At 38.6% G+C, this 20,659-nt stretch overlaps 1 protein-coding gene across 4 annotated transcripts in view; it reads right to left on the minus strand.

Annotated features, from left to right (window-relative positions):
* Positions 1-5,337: 5,337 nt before the first annotated feature.
* Positions 5,338-20,659, minus strand: part of CDK13 (cyclin dependent kinase 13) — a 146,936-nt gene continuing 131,614 nt past the window's right edge. Inside the window, exons 12-15 of one of the 4 annotated variants that reach the window (XM_032758271.2) lie at positions 15,719-15,766; positions 13,151-13,356; positions 9,191-9,460; positions 5,338-8,338 (exon numbers count right to left, since the gene is read on the minus strand). In XM_032758271.2, coding sequence (XP_032614162.1) covers positions 7,488-8,338; positions 9,191-9,460; positions 13,151-13,356; positions 15,719-15,766 — 1,375 coding nt within the window. In that variant the 3' untranslated portion in view covers positions 5,338-7,487. Of the gene's footprint in view, positions 8,339-9,190; positions 9,641-13,150; positions 13,357-15,718; positions 15,767-20,659 lie in introns of all 4 variants that reach the window. The other 3 variants (XM_032758269.2, XM_032758272.2, XM_032758270.2) reach the window with 3 other exon arrangements.

Consider the following 20,659-nt stretch of genomic DNA (forward strand, 5'->3'; position numbering starts at 1 on the left):
CTGGTCTTGAACTCCTGAGCTCAAGCGATCCACCCACCTCAGTCTCCCAAGTGTTGGGTTTACAGACACGAGCCACAGCACCCAGCAGGATCTATATTCTAAATAAAACATTAGTTTTCCAGCTTATTCTGCCAACCTGTCATAACCTGTTAATCAAAATTAACACAGATACAAAACATAGATAAAAAGTACTAAATACATGGTTAGGAATTAGAATATAAGCATTTTAAATTAATGGTTATTACATTCTATTCTGTCATCAAAAGGTCAAAAGAGCAATTGCATATAATGTCATTTGAAAAAAAACCTTTAACAGCTGATCCTAATAAGCAGACTTCATGAAAAAAGATTCTTCTTAAACATAATATTCTATTTTTAACCTATAAATTATACAAGTGAAACACTAAAAATCAGCCATCAGTAAAATCAGAAACAAGAATGCCATTATACTTATTCACTGAAAACTATTAAAAATGATAACAAAAGTTATGTGGCCAGTTTAACAATTAAGAATCAGCTTTACAATATAAGTGGTGACTAGTTAAAAATATTATAATACTTATGAGGAGTCCATATCTAAAAGCAACAAAAATATTTTTGGAAACTTAAAAAAAGAATATGAAGAAAATTTTAGAACCCTTACCAGCCTGGCCAACATGATGAAACCCTGTCTCTACTAAAAATACAAAAATTAGTCAAGTGTGGTGGCAGGGGCCTGTATCTCAGCTACTTGGGAGGCTGAGGAAGGAGAATCTTGAACCTGGGAGGCAGAGGCTGCAATGAGCTGAGATTACGCCACCACATTCCAGCCTGGGCGGCAGAGTGAAACTCTGTCTCCAAAAAAAAAGTTGGAACTCTTAATGGGGAACGTGTAAAAAAACAATTCTACTAAGCTCTCAATGGAAAGATCCCCTAAGTAAAAAACATTTAATATGTTTCCAACTAAAATCGTAACAGAATACTTGACAAAATAATCTAAATGATTCTTAAAGTCACATGGAAAAATTAACAGGAATAGAAAACTCTGCAAAGGGGACAATTAAAGTTCTGCCTGACAAATTTTATGTGGTACACATTTTCTAGGAATTGAAAATAAAATGATTTTTAAAACACACACACGCAATGTCAGATGCCTAGTTTATAATGATACAAGTGTAGGACTTGTAAACAGAAGATAAAGATTAAAAAAAAAAAAAGAAAAAGTGTAAGGTTGGATCCATATCTCAAAACAAACATCTATAAAATATAGAATGGTTTAGAATTAAATGTATACTAAAATATGTGTAAATATTTAAATAACCTTGGAGTAGGAAAGCTTTTCTAAAAGCTTTTCTAAAGAGAAACAAGGAAAAGATTAACAGACTTAACTACATATTAAAATTTTCCCATAACAAATATATATATAACAAATATATACAATATACATACGTATTTACTATACATACATATATACAATATATATTATACATATACATACTATATATGTATACATGTATGCATAATACTATATATATACATAATATACATATTATGTATATGTAGATACATAATATTATTAGGATCAGCTGTTAAAGGTTTTTTTCAAACATCTGAATAGTTAATAAAAGACCTGGCTAACATATGAAGTGTTGGACTTCACTAGTAATCCAAGAAATATGAATTAAAACAAGATGAATTATCACCTGTCTAACTAACAAAGATCTCTAACTTTTAAGTACCCAACATGGCTAAATGAAAAGGTTAAGGAACAGGAATGGGAAACTGGTAAACTTTTCCCTAGAGCGATTTGGATCTAGCAAACATTTTAAAAGTGCATTCTTTGTACCAGCAACTCCAAGGAAATTAATTTATGTTTGTGTGTATGTATGTATTTTTGTGGATTTTCATCACATTATTTGTAACAGAAAAGTCCAAAATATTGTGTCCAGCAATTAGAAATTGTGAAAGTATGGTTCCTCTATAAAGCAATAATTTACAACCATTACAAAGAGGGTGGGCTGGACGCAGTGGCTCATGTCTTTAATCCCAGCATTTTGGGAAGCCAAGGTAGGAGGATTGCTTGAGGTCAGGAGTTCAAGACCAGCCTGGACAACACAGGGAGACTCCATCTCTACAAAAATTTTAAAAAATTAGCCAGGCATGGTGGTGCACACTTGTAGTCCCAGCTACTTGGAAGGCTGAGAGAGGAGGATCACTCGAGCCTAGGAGTTCGAGGCTACAGTGAGCCATGATCTCGACATCGCATTCCAGACTGAGGGAAAGAGGGTAGAATTTAACTGATTGATACCAAGAGATGTTCACAACATATTATTAAATGAAAAAATTCAAATTACAAAGCTATGGGCAGTATGATCCCATTGTTTTAAGAAAAAAAAAACCAAGATATGCATTCAAATACATCCATCAAAAGCAAAATATTATGTGGTTGTCTGGGGGTGTTCTTCTCTGTGTCCCTATTTCCGAATATGTACTAATTATAAAAAGAAAAAAAAAGATTCCACATCTTAACCTTTGTCCAAAAAACACAGCACAGTGGATTACAAGTGGTCATCTTTACCAGATAAGATTACTTCAAAAAGCCTGTTCTGGATAGAAGCAAAAAGCAAACAAGGCTGAAAAATGGCCTGGGAGTGTTATGGCAATTTATTTACAGACTATTGAATACAGCCTTAAGAAAATGGTAAAAAACAAATGGCTTATATTAATACATTAGATGTTAACAGTTATAAGACTTAACTTTTAAACGTTCTTGCAAAAAGAGTACAACACTTTTAAATTAACTGGGAAAAAACTTAAAAGAGTGATTCTGTATTCACTATAGAACCTTACTTGAATACAATTAGAAAATTCATTTTTAATTGGACATTTGATAGGGTGAAATGAGTTAAGACCCACAGACTCTGTTAGTCCATAAAATTAAAAGGATAAGTTCTTCCCATTACAATAAAAATTTTCTATTTTCGCCGGGCGCGGTAGCTCACGCTTGTAATCCCAGCACTTTGGGAGGCCGAGGCGGGCAGATCACGAGGTCAGGAGACCGAGACCACGGTGAAACCCCGTCTCTACTAAAAATACAAAAAAAAAAAAAATTAGCCGGGCGTGGTGGCGGGCGCCTGTAGTCCCAGCTACTCGGAGAGGCTGAGGCGGGAGAATGGCGTGAACCCGGGAGGCGGAGCTTGCAGTGAGCCGAGATTGCGCCACTGCACTCCAGCCTGGGTGACAGAGCAAGACTCCGTCTCCAAAAAAAAAAAAAAAAAAAAAATTTTCTATTTTCCCTGTCTTCAACTGGATCCCATGACAGCTTATTAATAGCTTTTATTTTTAAGTAGAAACATTTAAGAAATTATCTGGAGAAGCCTTTGGTAAATGGCAAACTATTGCTCCCCTTAAAAAATCACTTGAGATTACAAAACCCTGAAAGTATTTTTTTTTAAAGTTCCAAATCAATTAGGTTTTATTGCATAAAACCTTGAAAGAACTTAAAAGCGAATTATGTTTGCAAGCCTACTGATAACCAATCTTCTTTGAACAAATGAAAAATATATACAGGACTTGCCTTTTCAAAGATTATCCATATATGAAACAAACAGCCCCTTCAGGCTCCTAGATTTTGAAAATGTTTTTATTTTTCTATTTTTTCTAAATAAAAATTGTTTTTTAAGCAGACTTTTTAAAGCCACTTGTGTTAAACCATTAGTCCAATTATTTTACTGTATCACTGGTCAAGTTATTTTGAAGCAATTTCCCTATTAAAAAGTTAAGTATTTACTGCAGAATTTAGGTATGGCTTAGAGGAACAAGCACAGGCAATCCAGTTGCCAAAGTTTCTGGCAATCCCTCTCTCTAAGCCTTATTTTTCTTAGTTGTAAAGTAAGAAGACTGGCTGGATAATTTTAGGTTACTGGGACATCTCGTTTAGACTTTTTAAATACCAAAAGGCAGACTCGGCCAAAAAAAGAAATCAAAAGGATATTATATCCCAGGGAATTAGCTGATCTACATTCAAAACATGTATTTCAGCTTTGTTTTTTTTAGCTATCTCCTACAGGAAGCATTCACCTTTTTGGAAAAGAAAGCAAGTCCCCTCCCACTAAAAAAATAAAAAAATAAAAATAAAAAAGGAAAACAAAAAGCCCTAGGATGAAAAATCATCCCAAATTGGATTAAGCTCAAAGCAAACAGCAAAACCTTAACTCAGAAGTACCAGATTTTAAGCATTTATGTATTCACTTTTCATTTTTCTCAAGAAGTCTTGATATTTCTTACAAATAGGCCATTGCAAACTGACAAGATTCAACTTAAAATTTTATCACTGAATTTCCAGTTGTTTGATTTCTTTCCAAAACCATCTCTATCCAAATTTCAATTTAAAATTTCAAAAAGATACTCAAATTTTCATGCCCTACATTCGCTTAAGCACAATTTAGATACAGCTGAGGGTAGTAAATACCACTAGCTTCTCCAGACATTTAAAAAATCTTGCTCACTGTCAGCACACTGAAAGTATGATTTAACACTGTTGATGTTTATTGATGTACCCCAAGGACTAGATGAGTACCTGGCATGTTGTAGGCACTGACTGTATTTGCTGACAGAATAAAGCTCTGAATCACAGCTAGAATTATTACCTTATTTCACATTCCACAAATGACAACTCCTTAAAATTAGCATTTTAAGGTTTCACAAATGACTTGCAACTCTCCAACAAATAATGAAGACGTGGGAAACATACTGAGTTGCATGCAGAAAAACCTACTGTGTCAGTAAATACAAAAGGGAATTTCACGTGGGAGAAGATAAATACTTTCTTCTTTGGCAGGTCAAATCTTCTATATTTTTGTCTTCTTAACTTGCAATCTGACTCACCTGCTTTTTTCCAAAAAATTTAAGCAATATTTTGTGTTCTTTAGATTTCACTCAAATTTTCAGCGATGACTGCTGTTATAACCTACAGAACTAGTGATTTCCCAACTTTGTTCTATTAATCCAAATTCACTGAATTAAAATATTAAATGCTATGGAGGGAAGCATTAAAATTTTTTACTATATTTCATCAATTATAAGACAAATATTTTCATATAATATGTCTGAATCTGGGATGCAGCTTACAATTGATGATGTCTTAGCATTGTATTGTGGTTTAATCGGCAACATTTTTTCTTCTAAGTGATATATAAAAGACTGGTATGTCTCACAAGCAATGCTGTCTTAGGATAATATTAGAGGTTCTAGTTCAAATTTTCAATTTCAAAGCAACAATTTCCCTGTCCTCCCAGCCACTCTCCCAACATAAATATGTAACTGAAATGTTTGATTAGAAAAACTATCCAAACACAGTTCAATTTTATATAAAATATTTAATTTTTAAAACACAGGCTATTCATGTCACATAAATATCTTCAACTGTAGGTTAGCTGCTTATGGTCAGCAGAATTATCAAGTGTGACTATTAAGAATAACTTAGATATTGTCACTTATAGGAAAGTCTAAAGCTCTAAGACTCACCATATTAAAATTTCAGATACCTGAATACTGTTGTTATTTTGCTAATTTCAAAATATTTCTTCATTTCCTGCAATGTAGTTTATAAGTTGTTAGTAATCAATATTCAAATAAAAGCAAAATATTTTTTTCTTCCATTCCTTTCTCCCAACAAAAAAAGTCCATCAAAAAATAAAATGGTCAACTGATACCAACTTATTTTATAGTAGTAAAATGGTAAATTATCCTCTTTAAAATAATTTTACTGTTATCAAACTACAGTGCTTCCCACATACTGTTTTGAAATGAAGGTTCATAAGTTAGAGGGCACAGGGTTAACTGGCTTTAGAACTGGAGCAATATACATTCTGTAACAGTTGTTCCAATTTAAGATTCCAATAAAAAAAGGTAAGTTACCAGAACAGTTAATGAACAAGATGATTAATTGGCACAACTCTAACTTCCAGTCAATTTTTCCATTTAGTGATAATGGAAACACTGGTTATTTACCTTTGGTTCCTTTCTAGAATTATTATAATTGTGTGTGTATGTGTAGAGTGTGCACACAGTGAGACTTGACACCATTACAGTTTAAGTAAGGACTACTCCATTCTTTGATGCTCTTCATGAAAAAAAAAAATGTTAAAATGAACTAAAGTTGTTGCTCTAAGTCTGGCAGAAGTCATAATCAACTTTATAGAAGGTGACAGGAAGGAAGATAAAAGTTCTCTCTCATTGCCTTTTCTTTTTGCTTCAATAAATTCAATCTAGGCAATGTTTCTAGTTAACAAGTGAATAGAATTGACTTTCTTAAAAGGGCAATTGCATAACTTAAAATATGGTATTTGCCACCCCTCCCCCATGAACTTTAACACATTTATGCAAGTTCTGTTATTAACTCTTGCTTCTATACTATGGCCCTCCAATTATCCATGGCAAATGGAAACAGGGATAATATGGCAGCCTGAAAGAAAATGGTACTCTAAAATTCCCCTGGAGCTATTACTTTCAACCATTTAAATGACAAAACTTTTTAGAACTTCTCAAACAATATGTACTGATTGCAGTTCTACTCCCTTTCTTTGCTCTCACTCCCCTATCAAGAGAAGGTGGTAGTGAAAGGTAACACAGCCCAAGGACAGGCAGGAAAGGAGAAAGTGTGACAGGCAGAGGGAATGGACCTAACAGGAACTGAATAGGCAGCCCCTGAAAACTTGAGTTTCTTGACTTTTTAATGCATTGATTCCCTTTAAAAGACAAATGGGGGTAAAAGTTAACTATTTTTTTCAGACCTTAAGCTTACCTGTTAAGGCACTTACTTTCCCTCCCCACCCCACCCATAGTTTTCATATAAAACCCACTATTTCATTTAAATGCATTTTGCTAGGCTATGATAATCTGCAAAACAAAACAAAAATAACGTTGACCATATTTTTTATAAAACTTGCATCAAGAGAAAGGTTGTGTTTTATTTTCTGAAATGAGCACAAAGTACACCTTTCACAATAACACTGAAAGCAGGTGCAAAGACTGACAGTGACCTTTGACTAAAGGTAGCTTTGTAAAAAGAAAAATACCAAATAAATCAGTGCCCTTTCTGATTGTTGTAAAACTGGAGGTGGGAAGGGGCTGTTTGTTACATAAAAGTTGGTCCAAACTTACAAAAAAAGCACAAATGTGCATAGTTCAGAAGATCTGCAAGAGGGCCATAAAAGGCTTATGTCCCTAAAATTAGCATCCACTTAAAACTGCAAGAATACAAAATAAAATTGTTAACTAGAATTTGTGAAGATGTACAATCGATAGATCTAGTTTTTAGAACAGCATGAATTTAAGCAAAGGTTTTTTTTTGTCTTTTTTAAACTATTGTATGCAAGACCCTTCTCCACATAAAAATAAAGCTGTTGTTGAATTATTATTATTCAAGTCTCTTGGATTGCTGCCTTAAACTGCAGCTAGAAAAGTCTTTCCAGATAAAAATGATGTGCCTGAGGAAAAACAGATACTCAGTATGGTAACCCTCTGCCTCTGCCTCTGCCAGTTGATGTGCTAATATGTCCCCTGTATCCTTGTGAATATCCAGGTCCTTGGGCAGGAGAAGTCCAGGTCTGTCCATGCATGAGGCTGGGGCCACTCGGATTTTCCTGTAAGTTACCACCATAGTTATAGTTGTGCATCTTTGCTGGCAAAGGATGAGTACTCTCTGGCCCCGTGGAAGGGTCACTGCTGTTTGCCAGGACTGCAATAGGACCATGGCTATATTCAAATCTATGGTCCTTGTCTCCACTAAACAACATGGGACCAGCATTGAGGTAAATGTCTCCATATCCAGCTACGGAACTGGGAAATGACTCAGAAAAGGCAGAAGGCTGAGGTGGACCACCAGAATGAGATGAAGCAGTACTGTAGTTATCCAAAGACTGAATATCTGAATTTCCAATGAAACTACGTCGTTCTAGTGGTGGAGCAGAACTGCTTCCTAGACCATCATTGCTAACATAAGGAGCAGAAGAGAAAGAGGAGGATCCAAAGTTGTCCTTGTAGTCTGAAGTGGACACGTAAGTGTCTCCTGCTTGATAATCAATCCCACCTTCTCTTTTGGGGTCATCCTGGGGCTGATGCTGAGCAAGCAGCTGTAACAGGGCTGCCTTCACTCCAGCATGAGGGTCAGTTAATGAAGAACTGGTGGTGGGTACATGCTGGTTTTCTGTCCGATAATCTAGATCTTCCTCAGTGACTGGTGGTGGTTCAGGAGGCTCGGGAGGTCGTTGGTCAGGAGGCAGAATTCGAGGCCGGTCTGGTTCTGGCGTTAGCTCCAAGATCCTCATATCTTGATGCTGGATGAGGTCATCTTGTCCTAAGTGAAACAGAGCAAAAACAAGGTCAAAAGTTACCATGGAAAACTAAATATTCAAAATACTCAGTGTTTCCTGTAGGTAGTCCTAAAGATGATTAGAAGTTCCATCTCTGGCAAAATGTTAAATGAAAAAAGCAAAAAGTTTACAAGTACTACGGTAACTGGTAAATTTTACTGTATATGGCTTCTCTTTAAAAAAAAAAAAAAAATTTTTTTTTTTTGTGACACGGTCTCGCTCTGTCACCCAGACTGGAGTGCAGTGGAGTGATGACAGCTCACTGCAGCCTTGACCTCCTAGGCTCAAGTGATCCACCCACCTCAGCCTTCCAAGTAGCTGGAACCATAGGCATGTGCTACCACGCCCAGTTAATTAAAAAAAATTTTTTTAGAGACAGGGTCTCACTATGTTGCACAGATAGGTATCGAATTCCTGGGTTCAGGCAATCTTCCCACTTCAGCTTCTCATAGTGCTGGGATTACAGGTATGAGCCACTGCACCCAGCATAATTCACATACACTTCATTGCTTGAGGAACAAAAGCTACTGTATACATAAATTATGCCTTAGTCAAGCATCCTTTTGTATTTGGAGTTAAATATTATTTCTTAACCATAGGTTTACCTTAGAAATATCTTTACCATTCATAATGAGTTATATCTCACATGGATAATTTGTTAAAGAATCCATTCCTGGAAGTAAACAGACTGAAAAACCAACCTATTGCCAGTAACCTGAGATTTTTCAGGACATCTTTTGGCAATGTCACTGAACTATACACATTATATATAGTCAGCAACACTGAGTAGACGATGTAATGCAGCCATGTTAGTGGTCTGGTATCTGCACACTTACCCGACACCGGAGTGCTAGGTTCTGGAGGTGGCCTGAGTTGTAATGACGCTTCATGTCCCGATCCATTTTCCCTCTCTTCTAGTAGCACATCTTTCTGCTTTGACTGTTGAGCCTTTATTAACTGAGTCAACAGAACTGCAAATGCACTCTGCACAGCCGCCTGGGCAGCATCAGTCTCCACTTTAGGCTGGATGGTCTGAGAAGGCTGAATTCCTCCCAAAGGTTTCGAAGACTCCTGTTGTGGTGTTGATGGATCTGTCTGTTTTTCACCTGTTGCCAAAATTCCAGCAGGAAGGTTTATTTTATTTAGCTGCTGTTGAGTCTCAGAGTTTACCTTAATGTTCAACACTTGGACAAAATCAGCCATATTAACACTTGTTTTAGATTGTAGTAGGTTTAGTAGAATTGCCAATTCACTGTGGTTTAAGTGCTGTCCAGGGCCTGTTTTTACTAAAGACAAAATTATATTAATTAGAACTGTCATAATTCACAGCTCCTCCCACCCCCACACCAAAATGGCTCTGTATTACCATACGAAAATGTATATTTGAGGGAGAGTATTTAAGAAATACTGTAAAAAGAAAACCTCAAGTCTAGTTAAATATCATGTACATTTAAAATGTACCTGTACATAAAAAGAACTGCAGTCAATTTTGAATAAATCTTTAGGGGTAAATAACTTCAAAAGGAAAATCAAGACCACTACTAAAAACTCATGTTACGGATTTAACCAGGAAACAGCACACTGTGAATGGGAAATGAATAATGATAATGATGACAGCTAAGGGAGTGTCACATACCTTCTAAGAATTTAATATCCTTTATTCCTTACAACAACCTTACAAGGCAGACTCTACTGTTAGCCTCCTTTTACTGAGAAGAAACTGACACCGAAAGAGACCAAGCAACTTGCCCAAGGTCAAATATTCTGTAAGTGGCAGAGGTGAGATCTGAATCCAATATTCTGATTCCATAATCTGAGCTCTTAACTACATCGTACTTTCTCTAAAATAAAGTTTATTATGCAAAATCTAAGGTTATCTTTGCACTATATTGAAACTATGACGTTTTGCAGATTCTGATAAAATGCCTGTGTTTTTCTTCAAATTACCTTTTTGGAGACAGAGTCTCGCTGTCGCCCAGGCTGGAGTGCAGTGGCGTGATCTTGGCTCACTGCAGGCTCCGCCCCCCGGGGTTCATGCCATTCTCCTGCCTCAGCCTCCCGAGTAGCTGGGACCACAGGCGCCCGCCACCTTGCCCGGCTAATTTTTTGTATTTTTAGTAGAGACGAGGTTTTCACCATGTTAGCCAGGATGGTCTCGACCTCCTGACCTCGTGATCCACCCGCCTTGGCCTCCCAAAGTGCTGGGATTACAGGGGTGAGCCACTGCGCCTGGCCAAATTACCTTTTTTTTTTTGTAACTTTGGGTAAGTTAGGAATGCCTACAGAAATATGCTTATTATTAATATATGCGTACGATAGTATTAACTCATCACCAGTAATAGGGATTCAGTTGTTTTTCCAACTTTCAGTTTAGACTTGGGATAATTTACACAGGTCCTCCCTCACGCAAACTTATCTGAATCACATATAACGACAAGGCTCAAATGCATATAATACCATATATGGTAACTATAAGACTGCAATGATAAGCAATTCCCATAATCACGGATGACAGACGGATAGAAGAGGAACTCTAAGATGATGCAAAACTGGTGTTTAATGCTTTTATATTCTCTTTATATATTTTGAGATACTTCTGCAAGTTCTTTTTTTTTTTGAGATGGAGTCTCGCTCTGTCGCCCAGGCTGGAGTGCAGAGGCGCGATCTCGGCTCACTGCAAGCTCCACCTCCCGGGTTCACGCCATTCTCCTGCCTCAGCCTCCCAAGTAGCTGAGACTACAGGCGCCCGCCACTGCGCCCAGCTAATTTTTTGTATTTTTAGTAGAGACGGGGTTTCACCGTGTTAGCCAGGATGGTCTCGATCTCCTGACCTTGTGATCCGCCCACCTCGGCCTCCCAAAAAGTGCTGGGATTACAGGTGTGAGCCACCGCGCCCGGCCGAGTTCTTCTTATGACCCGTGAGCATGCTCGTTTGCTACACATCAAAAGTCATTTTTCCTTATTTTCATTTCCCTATTACCACAGGTAGTCTCTCCATGTGAATTCAGGGACGTGGTCTTTAATTGAGGTGCCTCTTTTGCTGAAGGGGCGTTTTCTTATTTCAGCATACTTACTGATGACGGAGAAGAAAATAACTCAGAGGATTCATCCTTTTTTCAAAAAACCAGAATTCTCCTTTTTTTTTTTTTTTTTGAGACGGAGTCTTGCTATGTTGCCCAGGCAGGAGTGCAGTGGCGTGATATGTAACCTCTGCCTCCCAGGTTCAAGCAATTTTCCTGCCTCAGCCCCCACTAGGAGCTGGGATTACACGTGCCACCATGCCTGGCTAATTTTTTTTTTTTTTTTGAGACAGAGTCTCGCTCTGTGGCCCAGGCTGGAGTGCAGTGGCACGATCTTGGCTCACTGCAAGCTCTGCCTCCCGGGTTCATGCCATTCTCCTGCCTCAGCCTCCCGAGTAGCTGGGACTACAGGCGCCTGCCACCACGCCCGGCTAATTTTTTGTATTTTTAGTAGAGACGGGATTTCACCATGTTAGCCAGGATGGTCTCGATCTCCTGACCTCATGATCCACCCGCCTCAGCCTCCCAAAGTGCTGGGATTACAGGTGTGAGCCACTGCCCCTGGCCAGTTATTTTGTTTTTAGTAGAGACAGGGTTTTGCCGTGTTGGCCAGGCTGGTCTTGAACTCCTGACCTCAGGTGATCCACCCACCTCGGCCTCCCAAAGTGCTGGGATTACAGGCATGAGCCACCATGCCCAGCCTGGAATTCTCACTTCTTAATCATAATACTGATTTTTCTCTTTTCTCTTTTGATTTTTTAAGACAGGGTCTCACTTTATCATCCAGGCCACAGTGGCTAACTTTTTTTTGTATTTTTAGTAGAGACAGAGTTTCAGGAAGTTATCTAGGCTGGTCTCGAACTCATGGGCTCAAGTGGTCTGCCCATCGTGGCCTCCCAAAGAGCTGGGATTACAGACGTGAGCCACCATGCCTGGCCTTCCCTTCTCATATTTTAAGTTATTTTGGGCACAAATATCGGATACACACACACACACACACACACACACACTCACACACATATATTTTGAGAAGGAGTCTCACTCCTGTCGTGCAGGCTGGAGTGCAGTGGTGCAATCCCGGCTCACTGCAACCTCCACCTCCCAGGTTCAAGCGATTCTTCTTCCTCAGCATCCAAGTAGCTGGGATTACAGGTGTGTGCCACCACACCTAGCTAATTTTTGTATTTTTAATAGAGACGGGGTTTCGCGATGTTGGCCAGGCTGGTCTCGAACTCCTGATCTCAGGTGATCCAGCCACCTCGGCCTACCAAAGTGCTAGGATTACAGGCGTGAGCCAGCATGCCTGGCCCCAATCTTTAAGACTCTTTAATATAACCACAGAAATTATAACATTAGGAGTGACATGAGGACGCTATAAATCGTTTGAAAGAGCTCTCATTATGATGTTTGGCTGTCTTCTTATACCTTTCTTCCTACTGCTTAAGCATCTATAGACATTGAATGCTGAGCCTCACTGAGAGCAGTGTCAGTAAAAGACCTACTGACTCCTGCACTAAGAGTAAAAAGGAAATACAGAAATCCGAGGGCTTGCCAGTCAGGTAAATTTGATGCTTCTTTATAAGTTACCTTAAGATTACTTAAAATTGTGGTGCCAATAGCAATGAAACTTCTGTACTGGCACAAAGAAATGTCTAGTTTAGTGAATAAATGTTAATTTTCATTGTTAGCCACAAGATGCTTTAACACTACAGCAATATGATCAGCATTAACTGCAAAACAATGTGAAGAAAACCAACCCATGGAAGCATTACTGACCAGGTGCCACATTTGAGTTGCCCTGAGATTTCAGCTGTGAAGATGGCAGCACACCCTGGGGTGTGTTGGTTCTGCTGTCATCCAAGCCCAGAGACAAGTCCTTCCTGGGGGCTTTAATTGTGGAAACGTCATCAGTCATGCCCATCTGCTTCTGTCTTCTTCGCTTTTTACTCCATAACTCATGACAATCTTGCCATAAAGGAAGACTGAAAAAAAAAAAAAAGGAATTAAATTGTAAATGGGATTTCTTAACAAAAAATGCTACAGTTACTACGTAGCACCAAAGTTATGCCCCCACCCCAAATAGTTCTTGAAGACTTCATAGAATGGCTCTGTAAAACTCTTCCAATAAAAATCATCCTTATTGTCCCACTTCCTTCAGGGCTTGCTTTGTCTTTACAGATAAGCTATTTTTCTTTGGCTTTTGAATAATCAATAAATAATCATTTATCAAAATTATGAAGGAAGAATATATATTCATAAAAATAGGCTACTATGCCGGGCATGCCTGTAATCCCAGCACTTTGGGAGGCCGACACAGGTGGATCATCTGAGGTCAGGAGTTCGAGATCAGCCTGGCCAACATGGCAAAACCCCGTCTCTACTAAAAATACAAAAATTAGCCAGGCATGGTGGCAGGCACCTGTAATCCCAGCTACTCAGGAGTCTGAGGCAGGAGAATTGCTTGAACCCAGAAGGTGGAGGTTGCAGTGAGCCAAGATTGTGCCACTGTACTCCAGCCTGAGTGACAAGCAAGACTCCGTTCAAAAAAAAAAAAAAAAACCACTATTGCTGTTGGTGCAACCTTTCAAAGTCAGTTCTTATGATAGTACATCATAACACTGAATAAGACATGAAAAAGAAGGCAGAAAAATATGCCATTTCCAACCAGGCACAGTGGCTCACACCTATAATCCCAGTGCTTAGGGAGGCCAAGACGGGAGGATTGCTTGAGCCCAGGAGTTCAAGACCAGCCTGGGCAACATGGCAAAACCCCGTCTTTGCCAAAAATACAAAAATTAGTTGGGCATGGTGTTGTGCACCTGCAGTCCCAGCTACTTGGGAGGCTGAAGTGGAAGAATAGCTTGAGCCCAGGTGGTGGTGGTTGCAGTGAGCTGAGATCATGTAAATGCACTCCAGCCTAGGCAACAGAGCCAGGCCTTGTCACACAAAAAAGAAAAACATGCCATTTGCAGAAACCAGATATGGGATAAAAAAGTAGTAAAGGGCCAGGCGCAGTGGCTCATGCCTGTAATCCCGGCAGTTTGGGAGGCTAAGGTGGGTGGTGGATCACTTGAGCTCAGGAGTTCACCAGCGTGGGCAACATGGTGAAACCCTGTCTCTACAAAAAAATTAGCCAGTCGTGGTGGCACGTGTCTGTAGTCCCAGCTACTTGGGATGGTGAGGTGGGAGGATGGCTTCAGCCCGGGAGGCAGAGGCTGCAGAGAGCCAAGATCATGCCACTGCACTCCGGCCTGGGTGACAAAGCCAGACCCTATTTCAAAAAAAAAAAAAAAAAAGAGTAAGGCTAGAATATAACATTTGTGAAGAACTTTACAGTAAAAGCTTACTTTTTACTAACTTGCTTGCCTATCCAAATGCTCTAGAATTAAACTGATGCTATAGACGAGTTTTCAAAATAGGTAATACTAGCATAGAGTGGCTCATTTATCAACAGAGTTGTGAATAACAACTACCCAAACTGCCCAACTAGTCAATTCTATCTTAAAGTAACTTCATCCAACTGATAACACTAGAGAATAACTTTTGCTTAAAGACACAAATATTTGGTTTATAAATGCTTTCTTCTTACCCTAATAAAGTATTTAATGGAACGTTACTGTTATATCTATTTTAAAGATGAGAAACTTGAGGCTTAGAAAGGTGAATAAACTTGCCCAGAATATCTACAAATTCCCTTAAGCAACCCCACCTGGTAATATATACCTATAGTCCTCAACCTGGATCTGTTTACCTCTAGGAGGTACATGAAGACTCTCCAAGAGAGTACACCTGGAATTTTTTTAAAGGAATTTCCATATCCATATGTCTGCTTTCCTAAGACTGAGCTTTGAGGATGGCCTGCTTGTTTAAGCAAGTTCTTCTTTTACATCTCCTCTTTCACAGTTACTCATGTTATAAAATAAAGGCAGATGCAATAATATGGTTGAATCTTAGCAATATTAGTTTAAAAAGTCATTCCCAAAATATTACAAACAGCATGACGTGCTTTTATAAAATTAACAATTAAAATTTTAAAATATAACCTTTTATGAGTACATATAGATGGCAACAAAAAGTATATACAAAAGAAAACAGGGATGATGGTTACCTCAGGTGGAGGAAGGCAAGGGGATAGGTTGGTGGGGGTAGGGGTAATATGATTAAAGTATGTTATTTTCAGCATTTTAGCTTTTGTCTGGTAGGTTCATGGCTGCTTATTTAAAATAACTAAAGTAACTAAAATAAATAAAAGAGAGCCATGCATGGACCAATGATGAGTAACACAAGGATTATGATTAAACCAAGTCTATGCACCTGAGGTCCAAAAACAAAACAAAGGCATACCTCTCAGCCATCTTACTATGATGCATTGCCTCAGCGTGTAAAAACCTCCTGGAGTAACAAACAAAGGGACAATTTGAAATATCGATATTGGGAAGCTTTCAGGCATTATAAACCCGCCAAAGAATTTCCTTTCTAAGTGTGTGTATGATATGATGTGGGCCTCAGTCTCTGTTGGGATACCTTAAATTCAGATATACTGTAGTACTGCAGAGTGGGGTAACTGGAGTGATTCCACCTTTCTATCCTGAAGCTCAGGGAATGCACTGCTCTTGAAGGACAGCCCCATGAGAGCAAAGCAAAGTAATCCATTAAAAAGGGCTTTTGTTCCCTCCCACAATTTAAAAGTAAGAGATTATTTTCTTTCCTTTTTTTTTTGAGATGGAATCTTGCTCTCTTGCTCTGTCACCCAGGCTGGAGTGCAGTGGTGCTATCCCGGCTCACTGCAACCTTCGCCTCCCAGGTTCAAGCAATTCTCCTGCCTCAGCCTCCCCAGTAGCTGGAATTACAGGCACACGCCACCATGCCTGGCTAATTTTTGTATTTTTAGTAGAGATGGGATTTCCCCATGTTGACCAGGCTGGTCTCGAACTCCTGACCTCAGGTGATCTGCCAGCCTTGGCCTCCCAAAGTGCTGGGATTACAGGCATGAGCTACCGTACCTGGCCCCCTTAAAAGTAAGAGATTCTTTATGGATGATCTTAACACTCATCTCTAGGAAAGATAAACTTTACCCAAGAAATAGCTAAAATAGTACAGGTTACTGATGCCGACACTTTCAGATGGATCAGGAATGTTTTCCAGATAACCAAACTTTTATTTGCTTTCTTGAAGGTTCAAATGCCAGCTCAGTCACTTACTTGATGTGTCTTAGGCAAATAACTGGACCTCTGTGCCTCATTTTCCTTGTCTTTAAAAATGGGATTAACAATACTATCTACCTCACGGGGTAGTACTGTATGTTAACATGTGCAAGCTCTTCAGCAGTGCCTCTTACAAAGTAGGCAATGTATTAATTCATGTTTGATATCGCTGATCATTTAATTAATAGTTTACAACTATTTCCATCAAATCATTATTGGGCAATATTTATTCTAATGGCAACTGATATTTTGTCTTATAAATGGCTTAAAGCTTTTTACTTGCTGTTAAAGCTTACAGGCTGGCAGCTAGTCTAATTCACTTTCTAGCTATATATACTTTACATTTGACAGGGCATCTAATACAATTAATGGAGTTATTTCTAACTTTTTTGTTTGTTTTTGAGACAGTTTCACTCTTGTCACCCAGGGTGGAGTGCAATTGTGTGATCTCAGCTCATTGCAACCTCTGCCTCCCGGGTTCAAGCAATTCTTGTACCTCAGCCTCTCAAGTAGTTGGGATTACAGGCATGTGCCACCATACCCTGCTAATTTTGTATTTTTAGTAGAGATGGGGTTTCACCATGTTGGCCAGGATGGTCTCGATCTCGTGATCTGCCCGCCTCGGCCTCCCAAAGTGCTGGGATTACAGGTATGAGCCACTGCGCCCGGCCTAATTTTTGTATTTTTACTAGAGACAGAGTTTCACCATGTTGGCCAGGCTGGTCTTGAACTCCTGGCCTCAAGTGATCTGTCTGCCTCGGCTTCCCAAAGTGCTGGAATTATAGGCATGAGCCACTGCCACTGTGCCTGGCCTATTTCCGATTTTTAAATACCCCATTCTCTCATTTGATTATTCCTAAAAAGTTGATCAAAAGAGTTTGATACACCTTCCAACTTTCTAAAGGAATACCATGTATTTCTTCATAGTCCTTACCTCATAAGTAATGTATAATTTTAACTACTCATTACATCATATTGCAAAATAGTGAGAGATATTGTATTATATTGTTTATAAAATGTTTTTATTTAAATACTGGATCAATCTGATAATCTTTACTTGACTGCTTTAGTAATGTATCCAACAGGATTCATTCCATAATTTGTTACAGATAGCTTACAGAATGTTCCTCGAATGTGTTTTTAACATATTTGTTTTTAATGAAAAAATGCAGTCAGATATGTTCTGATAAAATTAAGTCTGATTTAGGTGATTTGCTTTACAATAAGGATAGTTTAGATTATAAGGTAGGCATTTCCCATAAATTGAGTGGGATAAACCTACAGTTCCAAGGTTTTGGCAAAATACTTAAAAAACATAATTAAGAAACAATTTTAAAAATGGATTGGCAAAGTAGCACTGATATTACATGCTGATTTCCTAATCTTTTCTAGGTATACTGGATTAAACGTGCTGTGAAAAGAAAAAGTAACAAGTACTAGAAAATGTCATTTCATAAGCATTGGTAAGACAACTGCAAAGGCAAATAATTACTAGATAAGAAATCCTTCTTTAGATCATGTGATCTCTAATTCCTCATCTTTTTTTTTTGGTAAAGACAGGGTCTCCTTATGTTACCCAGGTAGGTCTCAAACTCCTGGCCTCAAGCAATCCTCCTGCCTTGGTTCCCAAAGTGCTGGGATTACAGGCATGAGTCACCATGCCCAGCCTCCAATTCTTTACTATCCAAAAAACTGAAGGAGAAAGAATCTTAACACCTGGAAGGTCATTAGAATCTTTTTTTTTGGAGACAGAGTCTCGCTCTGTTGCCCAAGCTGGAGCGCAGTGGTGCGATTTCGGCTCACTGCAGCCTCCATTTCCCAAGCTCAAGCGATTCTCATGCCTCAGCCTCTGGAGTAGCTGGGATTACAGGCATTTTTTTGTATTTTAGTAGAGTAGATTTACCATGTTGCCCAGATTGGTCTCAATTTGGGCCCAAGGGATCCACCCCCTTGGCCTCTCAAGTCTGCTGTCACCCAGGCTGGAGTGCAGTGGCAAGATCTTGGCTTACTGCAATCTCCACCTCCCAGGCTCAAGTGACTCCCCTGCCTCAGCCTTCTGAGTAGCTGGGATTACAGGCACATGCCACCATGCCCAGCTAATTTTTGTATTTTTAGTACAGCTAGGGTTTCGCCATGTCGGCCAGGTTGATCTCAAACTCCTGGCATCAAGTGATCCTGCTGCCTCGGCCTCCTGAAGTGCTGAGATTACAGGCATGAGCCATTGTGCCCGTCCTTTAAATCTTTTTTTTTTTTTTGGAGATGGAGTCTCACTCTGTCGCCCAGACTGGAGAGCAGTGGTGCCATCTTGGCTCACTGCAACCTCCACCTCCCGAGTAGCTGGGATGACAGGCACCCACCACCACACCCAGCTAATTTTTGTATTTTTAGTAGAGACAGGGTTTCACCATCCTGGCCAGGTTGGTCTTGAACTCCTGACCTTGTGATCCACCTGCCTCGGCCTCCCAAAGTGCTGGGATTACAGGCGTGAGCCACTGCGCCCAGTCTAAAATCATTTTTGATGAAAGACTTTTCACACATAACGTCGAAGGAGTTCCAAGGACTCAGTGATATAACTATGACAAAACTCCTTACATTCTCAAATGCTAATTTACAAGCATACTTATAAAACTAAAAAATAAAATTGGAATTCATATGGAAATATGTCTCATTCTAGAATAAGCAATATTAATCAACAGATATGCAAACTACTTGGGAAAAAAATCTCAGCCCTCTCTTTCATTAGGTTGTACTTCCAACAAAATTTACTAATTTTTTCTTTATTTAAAATGGAAATACTCGGGCTAGGCGCGGTGGCTCACGCCTATAATCCCAACACTTTGGGAGGCCAAGAAGGGTGGATCACCTGAGGTCCGGAGTTCAAGACCAGCCTGACCAACATGGAGAAACCCTGCCTCTACTAAAAATACAAAATTAGCCGGGCGTGGTAGTGCATGCCTGTAATCCCAGGTACTCGGCAGGCTGAGGCAACAAGAGTAAAACTCTGTCAATAAATAATAAATAAATAAGGAAATATTCATTACTGATATTTGCAATGACAATTTAATCAAGAAGAGAGCTTTTAGTCACAGGAAATGTGAAATTTAATTTCCATTTACATACATATATTTGTTTTTTAAAATATATAATACAGTAATCAATAAAATACTTTCTAGCATAAATATTTTACATTAGAATAAAAGCCTACAGGAGTAACATAAGTTCAAGATGAAAATGGAACAATGTACAACTGCTCAACATTTTCTAAATGACTATTGGTGGTGGATATCAAAATGCTATGATAGTTGCTTTCCACTTGATATATTTACAAGAGTGATGTAACTGCTCTACTTAAAAATGTCAGCATTTACTATGCTGACATTTTTAAGTACAGTGGTTACATCTCTTGGTCAAAGTTATCATTACCAATAATAATGGTACAAAGTAACATTATGTTCTCTTGAACATAATTATCACAGAGCAGGATCACCACCAACATTATATTCTTGCCCCCCAAACTCTTAATCTAATTCTGATAAAAAGAAAGCAATCAAATACAAATTGTGAAATATTTTACCAAACAGCTAGCTTGGAATTTTAAAAAATGTTAAATGTCAGAAGATCTCTTCCCTAGGGAGTGATTAAAGATGAAAAGGACATAACAAATAAATAGAATGCTGACCTTTGAAAAATTCTTTATCTTAAAAAAAAAAGCCTATAAAGGAAATTATTGGGTCAACTGGGGAAATCTGAATATTGATTGACCATTAAATATTCTCATGTTAAATTTCATATGCTTTATATGGTATGCATGTAGAATAAAGTCCTAGTTCTTACAGATATGATTACATATTTATAAGTGTCACCTCCACAACATGATATCCAACTAGTTCAGGAAGAAGGTAGAGAGTGATAAAGCAAATGTGTCCATCTATTAGTAACTGTTGAATCTAGATAAAGGATATGCATGAATACTCTTTGTACTATTCTTCCTATTTTTCTGTAGAGTTGAAATTTTTCCAAATCAGAAGTTTAAAAAATGTTATTTGAAGGGGTACTGAGCCCAAGTTTTAAGATTACTGAG

The sequence above is a fragment of the Hylobates moloch genome, unplaced genomic scaffold (assembly GCF_009828535.3).
Source record: "Hylobates moloch isolate HMO894 unplaced genomic scaffold, HMol_V3 SCAFFOLD_1, whole genome shotgun sequence".
NCBI lineage: Eukaryota > Metazoa > Chordata > Mammalia > Primates > Hylobatidae > Hylobates > Hylobates moloch.